We start from the raw sequence: 19,416 nt of genomic DNA, 5'->3' as shown, positions 1-19,416 counted from the left end.
GAAATTCAACTTTAGGCCTCTGGGGAGAATGGGAACTCTGGCTGGGTGGAGAATGAGGTGGGATCTTTCACTTGTCTGAGAAAAGCCATGTGCTTTCATTAATCAGAAGGGAAAAAAAAAAAAAAGCCAGGTTCTGACAGAACTGTTGGCAAAGGAACTTCAGAAGCAAGACTGCAAGCAAAGCAGAATCAGGGCTTTGTCGGCTGGTTGACGTATAACCGACCTACATATACGGACTTGCCAGAAGGCGAGTCCTGGCCAGAAACAGCCATTCGGCCATTGTCTCTGACTTTAACCATGAAAGCAGATTGAAGGCTGAGGGCCCTAAACAAATTGGACCCCAAGTAGTTGTGGAATGAGCTGAAGTGACCAAGAAAATCTGTATTACATGGAACCGCAGAAAGCACAAACTAAGAAGGTAGATTTAAATGCAAAGGCAGCATTCATTACAATAAATTCAAATGGACAAAGTGCTCTAGTTTAGTGAAATCCTGCAGACCATTAAGAGGACACATCTAAGAGAAAAGCATGGGCAAAAGCCTTGAAAGGAAACTTTCCACTAGAGCAGATCCAAATGGCATAGCGGTAAGCATATTGAAAAAAAGTGATCAATATCAATTGATAATCAGGAAAATAAAAAATAAAACCATGACAAACCATTACACTCTTCCTCTGACAGGCAAAAATTAAAAACTCAGATAAAATAAAATGTTAGCAAGAATGTGGACCATCGCCCAGCCGGGTATGGCTCACTGGTTGAGCATCAACCCAGGAACTAAGAGGTCACCAGTTGGGTTCCTAGTCCGGGCACATGCCCAGGTTGCAGGCTTGATCCCCAGTGGGGGTTGTGCAGGAGGCAGCGGATGATTCTCTCTCATCATTGATGTTTCTATCTCCCTCTCTGAAATCAATTAAAAAATCAATAAAAAATATTTTTTAAAAATAATGTAGATTCTCAGACACTACTACTAGGAGTGTAAATTTGGAACAAATAATTTTTAAAAGAGCTTGCTATTACCTAGCAAATTTGAGGCTATGCATGCCTGTGATTCAGCAAGTCCACTCCTAGTTATGTACACACCCCTAGTTATACATTGGTGTATGTGTTTACATGATAATATGTTTGGGAATGTGCACAGTAGTATTCATTGTCTCTAATACCCTAAAACTGAGAACAATCCAAAATGTCCATCAACAGCGGAATGGATAAATGTACCTGTAGTCATACAATAGAAATTTATACAACAATGAAAATAAACACACCCAACATGAATGGCATAATGTTGAGTGAAAGAAGCAAGACATAAAAGAACACAGACTGTATGAATCCATTCATATAAAGTTCAAAAATAGGCATAACTAAACAGTACTTGCTAAGGAAGGCACATTGCTTGGGTACCAGGACTGTAAGGTAAAGGAAGGAAATGATCCTTAAAGTCATAGGAGTGGAGAGGGGAGCGTTGAGCATGAGGGGCCTCTGGGTGCCATCAATGTCCTATTCCTTGACTTTTATGGGACTTAGGGGATTTCACCCATTAGTGCATTTAATACTGTGTAATGCTTAATTAGTCACTTTTCTTTATGTATGTTGCATTTCACAATAAAATAAAACAAGAAAGAAAAGACAAATGTAGGATAAGCTAAAACAAAAAAAACAAAGAAGCCCTGTTTGGAATTAATCTGAATTCATCCCTGAGTTCTGACAGTGGCCAATTCAGTCATGTGCGGCTCAGAAGGATTTCTATGGGGCTGAAGACATAACTACAGAGAATGGAGGAGAGAATAAGAGATCAAGGAGGGTGACAGAGGAAGAAAGTTACTGAAGACCTGTATGGATGGAGAAGGAGGTTACCTTCAAGGTTTATGCCTGGAACTTCTACCTCCTCCAAGACCTCCCCTACAAATCCCCTGTGGGTCCCAGGTAGTTGGTCATCTTGTCTCAAGAAACCTTTTGCATTCTGTACTTATATCCATAAGCATGTTTCTTGTCATGTTATAATGCTTTGCCTTCCCGTGTGACATCCTCAAAGACAGTGGGTAAGTTTTGCATCTTTCCTGTCTTCTCCTTAGGACCATGCCTGGCAAGGAGGAGACACTCAGTTGATGTTTGTTGGTTGAATGAATGAAGAAGAGAATGCTTTACCTTCAGCTGCAATTCCTTGTATCTCTTAGACATCCGAATGAGCAACTTCTCCCCATTGATCATAGCAGACTTTTCTTGGTAATACTGGACCATGGCTTGAGCAGCTTCTGTGTAAGCCATCTCTAAAAAGGCCTAGGAAAGAATGGCAGGGCATACATTGGACTTGGCATGAATGGTCTCAAGCTACATTTAGTACAAGGTTTGATTCCAAGTGTATGGAGCTCAAGAATAGGCAAAACGGCCTGGCTAGCGTGGCTCAGTGGTTGAGCAGAGATCTATGAATCAGGAGGTCATGGTTCTATTCCGGCCAGGGCACATGCCCAGGTTGCAGGCTCAGTCCCCAATAGGGTGCATGCAGATGGCAGCCAATCAGTGATTCTCTCTCATCATTGATGTATCTATCTTTCCTCTCCTTTCCTCTCTGAAATAAAAATAAATAACTAAATAAATAAAAATAGACTAAACGAATCAATGGTATTAGAAGTTCAAGGTCTGCCTGGGGTGGGGTGGGGTAACTGACCCGAAAAGGGAGCATGAGGAAACCTGAGGTTCTGGAAATGTTCCATGTTTTGACCTGGGTGGTAATTACATGGGTGTACACATGTAAAAAATTAATGGCGTTTTACCCTTAGACTAGTGCACTTTAGAGCATGTATTTTGTACCTCAATAAAAATAAAAAATAAAACAGCAAAGGAAGAGCTCTCTTTGATCCCATCTGCTCAAAGAGACCTATTTATTAACTTCCCCAAAAGAGCTCATTATAAGATGACCCCTCTCCAGATCCCCATGATTACCAAACATTCTTCTTAATTATGTATGTCTATCCTGGGCTACGTCATGCCATAGGAGTCCCTCTGCAATGGGAGGGTCCATTACCAATAGCTTCCCAGGGGAAGGGGTGACACGGGAGAGAGTGAATTTACTGCATAATGGACTCAGGCCAATCCTTGCAAAAGTTGTCCATTAACGGTGGCAATGGCAGAAGACAGAGGCATAGGCCCTGAGTATTGAGCTCTCACTTTCTTTGTGAAAAGAGAAATATATTTTTAAAAATTCAGGGGCTCTCTAGGCTTATAGGAAGGTCATGTCTTTGTGAGTTAAAGAGAGAGGAAAACCCTGTTGTTTCCATGGCAGCTTTCCTCTTTATTTAACTGTTGTGCTCACACACATACACACACACACACACACACACACACACACACACACACCAAAGAAATAGTCTTTTCTGTTCAGTTGGTGTCTATAAAGTCTTTCTAAATAGCCTGTTTTGACTGACCTGTCTGTTTATCCCAGTAGCTATTGTGGGGAATTCATTATCATTATTATCTCTTAGATTTGTTTGGTTTGTAGCGATCTCGTCCCTCAGTCTTGAGGAGGAAGTGGTCTGTGAGAAGGGGGCCCTAAGTGTGAATGCCAACTCTCCCACTGTCTTGAACAAAGTCATCCTCCTCCTTCCCTCACATTTGTTGTTTAATTGAGATATGCTTTCTCCATGCTGTCACAGTCTTTGGCAGAGTATGAGAGAGTAGGAGTCAAGATTACTTAGAGTTTTATTCAAATTCTGCCACCCAGCTTTCCAATTGCCTCTTTGTTCATGCAAACATTTTAGCATCTCTAGCTCTCACCTGTCAAATGTGAATAATATTAATTCAATGACTTTCATTGCACTGCTGTTACAAGCTGAATTTTGGATATTTACCCAAAATAGAATTGTGAGAAGTAGGAACAAAGAGACAAGGTGAGCTATCTAAGCCCAGGCTGATGGAGGAAGACCATTGGGGATCCGATATGGCTTTGAGTCTCCAAGGTTCATGCTTTAATTAAGAATTTCTTTTATGCCTAATCCTCTGATTTACAACATAAAAATACTTATTAACAACCAAATACAAAAATTCCTATTTCTGACGATTCTCTGTAAAACTCTCCCTCTGACGTTAGAAATGAAGACAAATGCGGACTCCCAAGGATTCAGTCTATTCCCTCAGTTCTTAGACTTTCCAGGCATCCATCAATTCTCACCTATTGGGCCTCAGAGGGTAACACCAAGGATCCGTGAAAATTCTTGCTCCCAAGTCAGTTGCTGGCTGGCTCAAAACCCAGGCCCTCAGCTATGAGAAGCTTAGAAGGCAAGACCAGCATGAGCTCAGTGGATTGGATTTCTATTTGGGGGGCCAGTTAGCTTTCTATGCTATTGAGCACCTCATTCCAAAGCACCTTCTCACTTCTCAGCAACTTACAAAGGCCCGTAACCATCACAAGAAGGGTAGGGGGAAACAAAATGTCACCTCTGTTTGTTGGCTGAGACCAAAGGGAGTCCAGCTGTGCAATACCTCTTTATGCTAAGGACGGCTTCTTTTAAAAAAACAATAATATATATATGGAGTACTGAATAGACCACCAATTTGTGATCTGTCTGGTACATACCAGTGTGAAAGTGCTGAGACCTACCTGATTAGTAGACTTCATGAGGATGTAATTGGTGACCTTCCCAAAGGGCAGCCCCAAGTTAATGACGTCATTCTCTGTGCAGCTTCCCTCGGGAAGATTGCAGATATGCACCACGCGGCCAGCGCCCGTTTTCCGCTGTACAAACTAATAGAAACAAAGAGCAGTGGCAGGTCTGCAAAAGACATTTCCCTCTTGGCCTCTATTCCAGTCGTTCCTAATGCTCTCTTCCCCCAAATAACGATTGCAAAACTACAATTTACAAAATTAATGCAGAAAAGAATTCATTCACACACACACACGTAAGACATGGATTTTGTGCCATCTCTTTACACAAAAGATTCACAGCATTTCTAATGAACAGTCATATCCAGGGCCTTGAGGAAATGGGCCAATGTTGCTGGTGGGAGGTTATCCACAATCTTTTGAGACTACACTTGAGCAATAGTTAATAAGATTTAACACATGCATAGCCCTGATCTTGCCATCCCACTTTTGGAAATCCATAAATGTGTCAGTATGTAAACACTTATGTACATGGATATTAGTCACAGTAATTTATAAGATCACACAGACACAAAAAAAATATGAAACAGCCTGGATGTCTAAAATAGGTGACAATGGATTGAGATAATGTTGGTTCAAACAAACAATGGGAAACTATATAGCCATTAAAAGGAGGAGGTAGATGAACCGACAAGAAATAATGTTTAAGATAAATTAAGTAAAAAGACAGGTTGCTTCCGGGATCGGTTTGGCTCAATGGATAGAGCGTCGGCCTGTGGACTCAAGGGTCCCGGGTTCAATTCTGTTCGGGGGCATGTACCTTAGTTGCGGGCACATTCCCAGGAGGGAGTTTGCAGGAGGCAGCTGATCGATGTTTCTCTCTCATTGATGTTTCTAACTCTCTATCCCTCTCCCTTCCTCTCTGTAAAAAAAAAAAAAAAAAAAAAAAAATCAATAAAATATATTAAAAAAAAAAAAAAAAAAAAAAAGACAGGTTGCTGATTAGCATGCTATTTTTGGAAAACAAAACAAGATAAATAAAAAATGCATGAGAAAGAGCCCAGCCGGTGTTGCCCAGTAGTTGAGCACTGACCCATGCACCAACAGGTCACATACCAGGGTTGCAGGCAAATCCCTAGCAGGGGGTGTGCAGGAGGCAGTTTGTTGATACTAATGCTTCTCTCTCATCAATGTTTCTCTCTCTCTCCCCCTTTCTCTTTCTCTAAAAATCAATAAAAACCTATTTAAAAAATAAAAATTTAAAAATATATGAGAAAGAGACAGATGATGCAAATGTTATAAAACTTTGATAATTATTGGCATTGGGGGATGGGGTTACAGAGCTACTTATACTAGCCTTGACTGTTCTGTTTAAAAATTTCCCCAAAGGAAAAGCTGTTAAAGGATATCAGCACGGAAGTGAAAGGCATTATGGGAGGATACTTATCAACACTGAACAGAATGGGAAGGGAGGAAGGGAAGCGATATTTAACCTTTTCCTTATATACCTCCTATCGTCTCACTTATAATTTTTTAAAATTCCAATAAGGAAGACAAGAGCATAGACAGGATTTGTGGGATCCCAATGCACTGACATACACGTTCACAGTAACAGCGGTTTAAGGAACTGGCTTTCAAAGCTTTGTTGACCTTTGGAATCCTTTCTTCAAACAAAAGCTTGCTCACCAGCCTAACATACGGGACACATAAGAGTCGCTGCTCTGCACAGAGTTTGGGGCCCAGCACCCTGCTGCCTCACTCTAGCCAGCAGTCCCAAGGCACCTCTCAGGAACACAGTTTGGAAGCCAAAACCAAGGCCTAATCAAAGCTCCAGAGGAAGGAAGTGTGTCTGTGCAAACCTTAATCAGTCTGAGTCTCCAGAAGGTTTGAGAATTAGTGAAGCCAACCCAACATGGATGAGAAGGATGCAATTTTCCAAACCCCAAACACACTTTAACAGCATAGCCTGCATTTGCATAATCACCACTTTCTACGATAAAGTGAACTTCAGCATCTAATTACATGAATGAGGGGGCTGGCTTGTTAAGGCAACAGTGGGGAAGTTGTAGGGCTAACAGGGCTAATACCTGGGTAATTCCACCGCGAAAAGCCCTCCCTTCTCCCATCTGGGCTGAGGACAATTAGAGTCTGTAAGAAGTTCCTTTTATGGTTCAGCCCTGAGATGGAGAACCCCAAGTACCCCTTTCAGATCTCCCCATTTGCGATCACACACTTTCCCGACAGGAACAGGACTCTATGTGGGACCCAGGTGGGACTCCAAGGATGACAGGAGCAGAGCACGCAAGAGGCAGGATCTGAGCCTCTCGTCAGGGTCGGCGGTGCACATAAAGACACAGACCCAGTTGAGACAAAGTGGCTGGCCCTCTGAGTTTATCATCAGGAGGGCTGAGGCTGGGCGCTCTGACCCACTGCCTCCCAGCTGGGCACGTTCCGGCCACATGTGACTTTGTGTGCTTGGCCTGAGCTAACGTGTGCTTGGACAGCAGAGCGGACACGCAGGGCGGTTCTGGGCCGATCCCCTCTCCAGTTGCCTAGTGACCGGCACAAGGGCCAGCGCCTCTCTCATTGTCTCCCCCAGGCTGGAAAGGCAACTGGAGAGGCTTTCATTGGCGTGTGAGTGCCACAAAAGCTGCTGTGGGCGGTGCACCAGGCCTCGGAAGAATAAACACCCTCGCAGCTGCCAGTCGCCCAAGACCGAGACGAATTCATGCTGCAGACCTCATTAGAGGGCCCTGCAATGAATGGGCCTCAATTAAGGTTTGCACTGAAGTTTTGAAATGCATTCCATGGGCGCTTTTCTCCTCCTAAGATTCTCAGTCAGAAGCAGAAGTTAGATTTTACCGAGTCTTGTGTTGTCCTTTAAGGCAATCCTGAGATCTTTAATATTCCTCCACTTAGCTATGTTCATGTGGAGCTTCCCAACTGGCAAACTGCAGGTGGGATCTTGGTAGGCCAAGATACTGACCCCTCCGGTGGAGGCCAAGGTCCTCCTGTGACTACGAACAGTTTCTTCGGTTTACCATTTTCTGAGCCAGCCATGAAATGGAAATCTCTGAGATGTGAAAAGCTTGAGAATCTCTGTGTTAAGGGTTTGCTTTGCATTGTGTCTGGCTTCTTTGCATGTGACAAACCCCATCCAATTATAAAACAATGTTGTATGTGTTACAGACATACCTCACTTTATTGCACGCCGTAGCACTGTGTTTTGTTTTTTTTACACACATTGTAGGAAAGACGCTCCACCCACAAAAAGATACGACTCTCTGAAGGCTCAGACAGTCACTGCTGGCATTTTCTAGCAATAAAGCCTTTTTAGATTAAAGCATGTACATTGTTGTGGTTTTTTTCCCAACAAAATGCTATTGCACACTTTATAGACTACAGCATAGAGTAAACATAGGCACTGGAACAACAGTGTTAGTGTGACTCGCTTTATTACAATTTGCTTTATTGCATTGGACTGGCACGGAACCCACAAAATCTCCAACGTGTGCCTGCATATGTTTTTGCAAATATTCTGTTTAGGACAGTTCAGGTTGCATTCTTTTCTGCCATCAAGCTAACATATCTCTTTGGTAAACTCGAATAGGTTCAAAATCATACACACACACACACACACACACACACACACACACACACACACACATATTCTTAAACACTTTATATAGACATAGCTATTATTGCTGTAGGGGTTCTGGCAAATCTGAATGATGAATGAGAACATCAGGGAGGGAGGGAGGTGGGAAGGTGAGGAAGGAAGAGTGGACTTTAGGGGGTCCATCGAGAGTAAAATTTGTTCACTGGGGCACAGACAACCCCAAGTGCCCTTGGGCAGCATCATGCTGCACATGAATTCCCAGCCCAGGCTCTCTGACACGTCCTTAGGCGTCTCTACATAATAATCTCTGAAGGGATGGTCATTATCTTTGACATTTTAAAAACCCGAGCTGAGGTCATACTTTGAGTTTCTTGACTCTTTCCGTACGGCAGTCTGGTTAGATCTTAGGTTGATTAGAGAGTCTGGCTGGTGTGTCTGTGTTTCTGATGAATAAAAATGGGTGGCTAGTTAATTACTCACTAATATAAGTTCTTTGGCAGATCCAGTACTTTTCCAAATATGGAATGCAGGATAGTGGCTGCCTGAGGTGGGAGTAAATCATTAAAAGGGCTTTTGGCTGGGAAAAAGCTCAGACTTCCTGATGTAGTGGAACGAACCTAATTCCGGAAGACAGGGGGCCTGGACTCACTGATTAGGTACGTGACAGGACAAACCAGTTTTCCATTCTAGGCCTTAGTGTCCCAGGGTCTGGAATGAGGGAGGTGGCCTATACGTCTGAAGTCCTTTCCAGATGTGAAATATCCATGCTTATGTGGCTCTAAGTTCTGAAGTCCCACTTCTCCCAGAAGCCTTGCCAAGCTAACCCCTAAGATCCAGGATAATGATAACTTTCCCCAACTGTGCTGGGCATATACAGAAAGCCTGTGTCCTCCCTCCCTGTGCGAGCATCTGTGTCAGCATAAATAGTCACAAGCATGTCCGTCTTTCAGACATGCCTGTCTGTGTCGGCGGTGGCCTCGTCTTTATAGGGCTGAAGATGAGCCCCAAGCAGTGAGCACCTCGCTAATGAGTTCTGCCATTCCCTGAGTGACCCTCTTCAAGGGCAGACACACATCAAGTGTGTGCCTCATGGTCTGCAGGCACCAGTGCCAGGGCCATGGGAGTGCCAGATAGACCTGGATCTGAATCTGCTCCCCAGGGACCCGCCTTGGTCAAGTGACTGAATTTCTCTGAGCCTGAGCTGGCCTGTCTATAAAACAGGGAAAATAAAAATTGATTCCACACACCTGTTCCGAAGACAGGAGTGCCACAATGTATGTAAAGTGCCTCCGTGCGATGCCTGGAGTCCAGCTGCCTCCTTTCCGCCCACGGTATGAGAATGTGCCGGGTGATTCTAGCCTGAGAGGGTGAGGGGGGTATAACTGCACTGGTGATTATGTATGAGAAAGTCTGTGTCCTTGGGAAATTTCTACTGACATAGTTAGGGGTGAAGAGATATACTGTCTCTAATCGTTCAAGAAAAAACAGGCATAGATAGATGATTGCATAGATGGATGAAAGATAAACAGAGGTAGATGAGTGGATGGATAAATGACTAGAACAAGAGACAGAGATGGACGGACAGATAGAAATGAACAGACTGATTGACGATTGAGACTCACACAGAAAGACAGAAAGACACAGAGAGAAGGAAAAGTGGGCCGAATGACTATGGGTAAAAGGCCTATGGATGGTCCTTAAACTTGCCTATAATTCTGAATTACATTAAAATTAAAAGTTCCCAAAAAATGCATTTTAAAAGCTGTGCTCTGGAGCAGGAGTAGATGGGTTTAGAGAGAATCCTAAGACCTCGGCCAACTGGAATTTTTGGTGTGAGGTGCTGAGAGGCCCCCTTAACCTTCCGGGAGGCGCATGTGGGACAGGTGCCTTTGAAACTTTCCAATCCCAGGCAAAATCTCTAAGAGAGCTGAAGTGTCAAAGGTTGTCACGAAACCCCTAATGACTAACCTAAAGGGACAGATCCTTTCCCAGCCTGAGGAATGCTTCAGTAGGCTTAACCCCCACCCCACCCCTGAGTGATCAGGGGCCTGGGGTGTCCATTTTCACATGCTGGGGTCCTTCCCTTGAAACCAGAAGCTGCTTCTAATGATTCATGTGGCTGGGACCCAGACCTCTCGCCGCACCCACAAACGCTTTATGGATGGAAATATGAAAGGAGCAAACACACTTGTGTAGCAAGATTCAGACCTTTCCGTGCCCTCTGATGCAGGTGGGGACAGGCTCTGCAGGTGAGTTCAGAGAGCAGGCCCAGTTCAAATAACTCACAGAGTTGCAATAAAAATGTGGCTGAGGGCAACTGGCCCAGGGGCGGGGAGAAGTCTGCCCAAGTGCTTGCTAGAGCCACAAATATGGGCTTGATCTTCAATAAACAATTTCTGAGCTCCACACTGATCTCCTTTAGGCGTGTCCTAATTCACCTGGCACTCAGGCTGCGGGCCTCTGTTGGTTTTGTGCTGGGGACACGTGAGGACAGAACCGGGGCAAATATTTATTCCTCGTGGTGTTGATTTAGAACATATTGTACAGATTGCAAAAGGGCGTGGGTTCCTCAGCTATGGCTCTTGGAGGATAGGCACAGATGTCTTTATTGACACTTTCTAATATTTTATAAAGCACATTAGCTTTGACTTAGAGTAAATCTACCTTTACTGGTGCCAGACTAGCCTAGGGTCTCTGGGTGGTGTAACATGTAATCCTTAGAGTCACAGAATCTTAAAACTGGGAGGTCATCTGGTCCACACCCATCACTGCGTATGTGGACACATGTGCCTGGGAGAAGTGAAGGAGCTTAATCTGTGTGGGTGGAGTAGAGCTGGGTTTGTGATTACAACTCAGGTTTCACTGAAAAATCAATCAAACATGGACTTGATAAATTGTGGTAAATGCATATAATAGACAATGTGATACAGATGCTAGGGTTTTGTGTTCAGATGCGAGAAGATGGCTAGAAATCAATTAAAATATGTATTGTGAGCTCATGTTACATGAAATAAACCATCCTGCACAACAGATTACATGGTGTTATCTGATTTGTGCAAAAATGCATACTCTTGGTAATTGCACCAGCAGATGTACACTGGCCAGAAACCCATCATTAGAGTAAAAGACATCCACCTTCAGTTTTCTCTGCAGGGTTAAATTTTCTGTTGTTTACATGTCTGCGACTGAATTTTTTAGACGGTGCTTGTACTACTTTGGCAACAAGAAAACAGAATGAAGGCCCGTAAAAAGAAAAAGAGAACAAAACCCACCCACATCTGTCTCCTGGCTCTGTTCTCTTTGAAAACGCACAAGGTGACCCCACGGAGGGGACAGGAGCAGGGATGGAGCTGGACTGCTGGGAGAGGGGTGGGCAGCATGTGTTGCATGAATTGCTCCTCCTCGTGCTATGGAAGCCAGGGGACCACTGTGCTCCGAACCGTGGGCCGGGGAAGCCAGATGTTCCAGGAAGCAGCTTGCCACCTGACGGGCGACCTCTGGCCTCCCACAAACACTTAAGCTTCCCAGTGCCTCGGTTTCCCTATTGACACACGATTCCTGGTGTGCGGTGGCCTGGTGAGAAAGAAACCATAAAAACTATTTGTATCGTCTCAGGTCAGAGAGGCCCATCTGTGGCGCTGGCACTAAACAGTCCCCAAGGTGGCTGTGAAAGCTTCCCTGTGGTTTTATGGGGACAGCCAGCAGGCCAAGTCCTTCTTGGGCAGGTGCAAGAGGACTATTTACGGCCTGAGAAGGCCCTGAAGGCCCGCTGGGGGAAACCTGATTACTCTATTTATGACGACTGTCAGCCAAAGACAAAGTGCCACCACTCAGTCAATGTCAGAGCTTCCAGCGACACTGAACACCCTCCCCCAGGGACCCTGGGATGGGCGAGGAGGGGCTGGAGGGCAGACACAGGTCACCCCCTCCCCATTTCTGTCAACAAGAGACAGGGAAAGGGAGGCTGGTGCTGCCACAGAGGTGAGACAAGTGTCAATTCCGCAGCCAGGCCTGGGCTGGCGGGGGCAGTAGACAGGATCTGCGATCGTTTTACCTCGTGTGACCCTTCAGAGACTGTCTGAGGGCTCGGGCCCAGAGTCCCGGTCACTGCGTTCTGCTTGAGAACAGGCAGCCATGGAAGCAGGGACCGCTCTTGGCTGCACAAGCAGGAGGGATGCTACCACGGCAGAGGCCCTGGCTGGTCTGCAGCAAAGTGTGCTTCTGGAAAGATGTGCGGAAGTGGAATGGGACGAAAAAAGCCCTGGCCCAGGCCCGGGAGACGCTTCTGCAGAAAGCCCAGCAGAGATTTCACGGGTTCTCTTGGGGGCCGCAGGGGGATCCGGGAGGAATTTCCACCGCTCGTTAAATTTGCCTTTTCCGTTTCGATTTTCATGAAAAGCAGGAAATGAATATGTACAAGTAGCTCACTGGGCAAAGTGTCCTTTGCTAGCAGAGTAATTGCCCTGATGTAGCTGATTATCTTTGGAGGTCAGTATTTGTAGGCAGGGGGGGAAAAAATCAGTAATTTCCATGAGGGATGCCCCGGCTCTTAAAGGAGCCTTGTAAATGATCTGTCAGGAGCAGATTCACCGGCCCTTCCTTTCTCAGCCTGTCTTCCAATGTCAATATTTTTGTTCTTCAGGTTTGTCTAAAGGGAGGCACACCTCAATCAGTTCCATTTGCCGAAACGGTGAACAAGAGGGCCGAGGCCTACAGGAGGATGTGGCCATCAGGCCACTGATGACACATGGCGGGGCCAGCTTTGTCCTTGTCTCCCAGTCATCCTAGGCAAGGCTCACGTGACCAACGGAGACCTCACAGAATGTCTGATGATAACAACAGTCAAACAATGCCTCTCTCCCTCCACTGGATCTGCAGAAAATGCCTTCAAACGTCTGGGTTCCTCCTAGGAGACACTGTCCCAGTGGCAAAAACACTCGAATGGGTACTGGTTTCAACTGGCCTCTATCCCTTGCTCCATGGCTGATGGTTGGCCAAGGCCCAGGAAGAACTTGTATCCCTAAGGCAGCCTCAGATCCTACTGAGCAGCTTGTGGGGTGGGAGTGGGGGGAGTGAAGGGAGCTTACTAAAGAGACAATCACAGCAAGGAAGAGAACTCAGAAACCCTCAGTGGGAGGGAGAAGGTAGGGGGGCTGAGTGGTGAGCTCTCTAGAGCTGGGCTGCCTGTGCTCACGTCCCCATGCCTCCCTTCACCAGCTGTGTGACCTGAGCAAGGCACTTAGTGGCCACTCCACCTCGGTTGCCCCACTTCACACGTCTGTCTGAGGGATGCAATGAGCTAATACACACAAAAATGCTAAGAATGCATTAAGCTCTGTTCGAATGTCCGCTACTGTTATCATCATCATCGCCCTACGCCGACCGGGGCTCTCCGTGTCCTTCCTGCGGCCTCCGGTGCAGAAAGCAAAATGTTTCTTGGGCGTTGCTTCTCCTTGGACTCAAGCCAGATGGCCTCCCCGTCTCTCGGCATCTGGAGGAAACGGTACTCACAAACGATCACGGGTCAGCAGACGGCTCATGCCTGCCCTGCACGTAAGGAAAGGCAGCCTCCCAACATCTCTGAGATTACTGCACAGATTAGGGCACAAGGAGCCCTGAGACTTGCCCAAACTCACGGCCAGCGGAAAGAGCCAGCCCTGGACAGAATGGGCTTCCAGGGCAGGTTAAAGGGGCTCGTTACTGAACAACAGCCAGTTACTTCTGCGCTGCCTGGTTTACAAGTCATTGTCACATACGTGCTCCCAGTGGATCCCGCATGAGCAGGACAACTCGGGTCTACCCCAGCTTCGCTCCCACCTTCCAGCTCCGACCACTGCATCAGGCGATTGTGCTTAGACCGCCACTAATGAAGTTCTAAGATTTGACACATAATCAAAATAGCCAATTACACAAGCCGGGTGAACACCTCCAGGGGTCTTCAAACTACAGCCCGCGGGCCACATGCAGCCTGCAGAGGAGTCTGATCCGGCCCGCCAGGTTTTTTGGGCAGTGAGCGCAGCCGAGGTGTTACAGTAGGAATTAGTAGTTCATATAGTCCGGCCCTCCAGCTCTCTGAGGGACCGTGATCTGGCCCCCACTTTAAAAAGTTTGAGGACCCCTGACTAGCCTTTTACTTTACCTTTAAAAGTCATTAGTAGAGCCTAAACTGGTTTGGCTCAGTGGATAGAGTGTTAGCCTGCAGACTGAAAGGTCCCAGGTTCGATTCCGGTCAAGGGCATGTACCTGGGTTGTGGGCACATCCCCAGTAGGGGGTGTGCAGGAGGCAGCTATTCGATGTTTCTCTCTCATCGATGTTTCTAACTCTCTATTTCTCTCCCTTCCTCTCTGTAAAAAATCAGTAAAATATATATATATTTTTAAAAAGTCATTAGTAGAGGAGTACTGTCCCTATTTAAGGAAATGGAGCTTCAGGGAAGGCAAGTGATTGCCTGAGGCCACCCAGCTGGTAGGCTCTAGACCTGGAACTTGAACTTGGCCTCCCGGCTTCCACAGCCATAGGAGAAGCCTCTGGTTTGCTGGCCAGTCCCGGAGAATGGGGCTGAGGCACAGGATGCAAAAAGAGTAGTCCTGTCCTTGCCTCTCCTCAGCCCCTCCCCTTTATAAGAGGCTCTTGGACACCAGCTCCCTTTACTGTGCCCAGAGGCCTGGCCCACCTGCCTCCTGATCTGTCCCCTCCCCCCAATTTGGGTTTCAGTCCCCTCCCCTCAGTGCCCGGTCTCCGTGGTCCACAGGATGGAGAAACAGCCCTGGGGAAGATTCTGAAGCTGCCAGCACCCCCACTGGAACACAAGGTCATGTAATCAAAGACAAATGACGGGGCTCCTTGAACCCAGCCATCCTGTCCTCCTGGGACTGATACAAGGTTGCCACTGACCAGGTGGGCCCTGAGCATGGAGCTGCAGAGAGCGAAACCACAAAATTCTCTTTCTCCGAAAACTGGGCTTATAGCCGAGGCTCCCTGTGAAGCACTTTTATTTAAACATCTCAGCCCAGGTGGGCCTCACTTCCTCTCTGAACCTCCTCACTTCCCCCTCGTCATCCCCGGGCCTCACACCTACACTGCTCAGCTTGCTCTTGGAAAGTCTGCGCACATGCCCAGCAGGGCACGTGAGGAGAAGACACATGGGGGGGCGGGGGGGGGAAGCGTGTGGAGCCTGCTGTCTGAGCTTGTGCTCGCTCGTTGCAGGAGATGAGAGAAAGAGGCTGCAGCTGCTCATATTGAGAATCAAAAAAAACACAGGCAAAACACACAGACACACACCCTCTAGCAAATGCATGTTGTTTTACAGGCAGTTCTGCATGTGTTCCCAGAGAACGGAAAGGCAGACAGCTCCTGGGGACCAGGCTACTCCCAGTGGGAAAACAAAGAGAGAAAAAGTGTTGTCGTAACTGTTGGAAAAGGAGGGCTGAGCTTTAGAGCGTTGGGAGACTAAAGAGCATGTTGTAGAGAGAGGAGACTGCACACAAACACAACTAGAAACAGTATTCTACAGAAGCAGCCATTTCCCCAGGGGCCAGCATACCAGGAGTGCAAGGTCATTGCTTTCAGACACATTACTACTGCTTCACATTGCAGTTACCCACTCCCAGGAAACGGTCCACGTCAATAAAATACCAACGTCTTCAAAGCACACACACAGATGCACACTTACTCTTTTTAAACCAGTGCTGAATGCTAGAAAGTCTGCGAGTGCCTTCGATTTTTAAAATATATGTCAGCATTTTTATCTGTGTGTCTCCTTACTCACTGGACTGAATTACACAAGTCTTGACCTCCATCCAGGGACATGTCTTCCTGCACTGAGCAAAGCCATGATGGCACCAGCTCCTTCCCAAGTCCCTGCACCTGACTCCCAGCCACAGCAGGGGATGCCAATGCCCCAGTGATGACAATGACATGGAGAAAATACTCTGTACTCACAGTTGTCCCCGGGGAAGACGAAGGAAAGGCGGGATTTGATGGAGCAAATGACCTTGCTGGAATGGCTGCATATGATGTTCCAAGATTTGAGGCATAATCTAAATGATAAATGACACAACACCGGGTGAAAACCTAGTTCTTTACATTACCTTCAAAAGTCAGTTAGGGCATACATGGGGAGAAGAAAATGGAAATTCCCTCTTAACTGATTGATTAATGATTGTCATGATTATACCTCTGGGCATGTTGATAACCAGCAAAGTTTTATGTCTAAAATAGGTCAGAAAGCCCGGCTGGTATGGCCCAGTGGTTGAGTGTCGACCTATGAACCAAGAGGTCACAGTTTGGTTCCCAGTCAGGGTTCCATCCCCTGTAGGGGGCGTGCAGGAGGCAGCTGATCAATATTTCTCTCTCATCCATGTTTCTATCTTTCTATCCCTCTCCCTTCCTCTCTTTCAAAAATCAATATAGCATACTTTTTCAAAAATAAATAAAATAAAATAGGTCAGAAAATGTCCAAGAGCCCAGACAGCAGGCCCCATGCATTTCAGGGCACTGGGCTCTGTGTGCCTTATAGACACATAAGGACACGGAAGGGAAGTTTGGTAATCACAGGTATGATGTGTTAAGCTTTTGGGAAAGCTGATCTGTGGCTCCAGCTGCCGACCTGCAGCCCTCGCTCACCTTCATTCCCAGCAGGGTTATAAACGGCTGTGCTGTTGGGAGAGGCACACAGAGTTCCCTCTGCCGAACCGAGAACACACCGGACAGCAGCGCTGGAGAGGGGTGGAAAGGGGAACCAGTTACTCAAGAAGTTAAATAAAGAGCTACCATATGACAGAAATTCCACTCCTAGGAATAGACTCAAAATAGTTTAAACTCGATGTTGAAACAAAATGAATGAATGAATGCTCACAGCAGCACTATTCACAGGAGCCAGAAGATAGAAGAAACGCTCTGAATATAGATTAAAAGGTTGATTTATAGATACAGAAAAGGTGATACACACACACACACACACACACAGAGAGAGAGAGAGAGAGAGAGAGAGAGAGAGAGAGATATGAATACTATTCAGCCATAAAATGGTAGCATATGTTGTTATGGGATGAAGCTGAAAATACTGTGCTAAGTGAAAAAAGCCAGCAACCATAGACTACGTAGGATATGATTCCATTTATATGAAATGTCCAGAAAAGCAAAACTACAGAGAAAGAAAGCAGATTGGGGGTTGGGAGAAGGGGAATGAGGAGTGGCTGCCTAATGGGTGTGGGGGCAATTGGGTGTGGAAGCGATGAACATGTTCTGGAACTAGACGTAATATTTGCACAATGAAAATATTTTACCACAATAAAAAACGGGGAGCCAGAGGAAATCTTTCTGAAATCATTGCATTAACATCTACACAACACAAAATTTACCCGCTCCACCATTTGTAAGCGTACAATTCAGTGGTGTTAACCACATTCACATTGTTTTGCAACCATCACCACCAGCCATCTCCAGAACTCTTTTCATCTTGCAAAACTGAAACTCTCAACCCATTAAACAAGAACTCTCCATTTCCCTGGCTCCAGGCCCAGGCAAGCACCATTCTGCTTTCTGTCTCTATGAATCTGACGATTCTAAGTACCTCCTATCAGTGGGATCCTCCTTTCACTGAGTATAATGTCCTCAAGGTTCACTCATGTTGTAGCATGAAATCCTTTCTTTTTAAAGCTGAGTAACATCCCACTGTATGTGTATACCACACTTGGTTTGCCTGTTCATGTGGTGGGGACCTTTGGGTTGCTTCTACCTTTGAGGCTATTGTGAATACTGGTAAGAAAGGGAGGCCTTCTGAATGTGCTCATGTCAAAACACTGCACCCCATCGGTTTGGGGATGGCATCGTGTTCTCTATGGAAACCTGTACCCCTCCTCACTGGTCCCCGGGCGCCTGCCTTTGCTCTTCTCCACTATCTATTCTCAGCACGGCAGCCAGGGGCCTGGTCAGGAGAGCCAGAGCACACCCCTCGTTCACTCAGCTCACCAACGCTCGAGTCACATTCAAAGCAAAAGTCCTTATGACTAGCCAAGGGCTCAGGATCTGGCCTCTGGCATTTTGCTGGCTCCTCACTGGGCACCCCACGCTGGTCACATCGATGCTGCCTGAGCATCCTAGGGCCACACGCCAGGGCCTTGGAACTTGCATTCTCCATGGCCAGGAGTGCATATCCCCAAGACAGCCATGAGCTCCTTCCATCCTTTCCTGAGGTGTCTGTGCAAGGATCACACACACACACACACACACACACACATCACTGCCCCTGCCCTGATGTTTCTGCTTAACATCTACCCCCATGGACACCATGTGATTCACTATTCATTTTATTTATCATCTGACCCCTCTCCCCTTAAGTGTCAGCTCCTTGGGTCAGGGACTTCGCTGTGCTGTTCTCTGCTCTTTCCCCAGCACTACAAGGAAGCACAGCATGCAGCAGGTGCTCAGTGAAGATTTCTTGGGCGCGTGCATGAACCTGTTCTCCTGGACAGCACTTACTTTTCAGAGAAGACCAGGCATTTCTGAGCATGAAGTTTCCCTTTCACATGCAGCTCCCAGTCCTAGACCAGAAGGAAAGAAAAATGACAGAAGCAGAACTGAGTCCACAGCTAGGCAGGATCTCAGCACACCAGGAGGCTGGACCAACCCTGCCGATGCATCTCTTCCCCGCCTCCTCTCCCTCCCGGACTCCTGACTAGCTCCTGCTCTCCATCCCACCTGCACAGCCCAGGCCGATCCTCACCAGAAGCCCAGATTCACAAACCTGATTCCTTCTCCCCCACTCAGTGGACCTCAGTCCCACCGCACCTCCAGCCCATGTCCACATCCAGCTGGGAGAGTCCAGCAGGTGCAATCACAGTGAGTTGCAAAGCCTTAGGAAAGGCTTAGGAGAGACAAAGCTCTCCATCACCTCTCCTGTCAGCCACTCCCCTCCAGAGACTAGAGGTGAGAGGCTGTGTCCCACCTGAGAGACAAGATGCACCCAATCAGAGGGGGCCAGAGAAGAGGGGAATGACAGGGCAGTGTGACTCCCACCAAGGAGGGATCATAATGAAATGCAGATGGGAGGAGAGACAGAAGGCAGTGGAGCTTAAGAGGCACATGCCCTGGGAGGGCCAGACCCATATTCAAATCTCTACTCTGCTGCTTTCTAGCTACGGGGCCCCAGGGCCCGGGACAAGTCATTTCATCTCTCCGAGCCTCAGTTTTCACTTCTG

General features: G+C 46.8%; 1 protein-coding gene across 5 annotated transcripts in view; it reads right to left on the bottom strand.

Annotated features, from left to right (window-relative positions):
* Nucleotides 1-19,416, bottom strand: part of RBM20 (RNA binding motif protein 20) — a 171,250-nt gene that overhangs the window by 29,763 nt on the left and 122,071 nt on the right. For 4 of the 5 annotated variants that reach the window (XM_084903376.1, XM_084903379.1, XM_084903377.1 and 1 more), the window contains exons 3-7: nt 18,698-18,759; nt 16,841-16,932; nt 16,157-16,254; nt 4,593-4,736; nt 2,144-2,275 (exon numbers count right to left, since the gene is read on the bottom strand). In XM_084903376.1, coding sequence (XP_084759502.1) covers nt 2,144-2,275; nt 4,593-4,736; nt 16,157-16,254; nt 16,841-16,932; nt 18,698-18,759 — 528 coding nt within the window. The remainder of the gene's footprint in view (nt 1-2,143; nt 2,276-4,592; nt 4,737-16,156; nt 16,255-16,840; nt 16,933-18,697; nt 18,760-19,416) is intronic. The other variant, XM_084903378.1, reaches the window with a different exon arrangement.

This window comes from Pipistrellus hanaki (genome assembly GCF_964339955.1).
Source record: "Pipistrellus hanaki genome assembly, chromosome: 14".
NCBI lineage: Eukaryota > Metazoa > Chordata > Mammalia > Chiroptera > Vespertilionidae > Pipistrellus > Pipistrellus hanaki.
The sequence above is the reverse complement of the archived record's forward strand: the minus strand, read 5'-3'. Positions and strand labels throughout refer to the sequence as shown.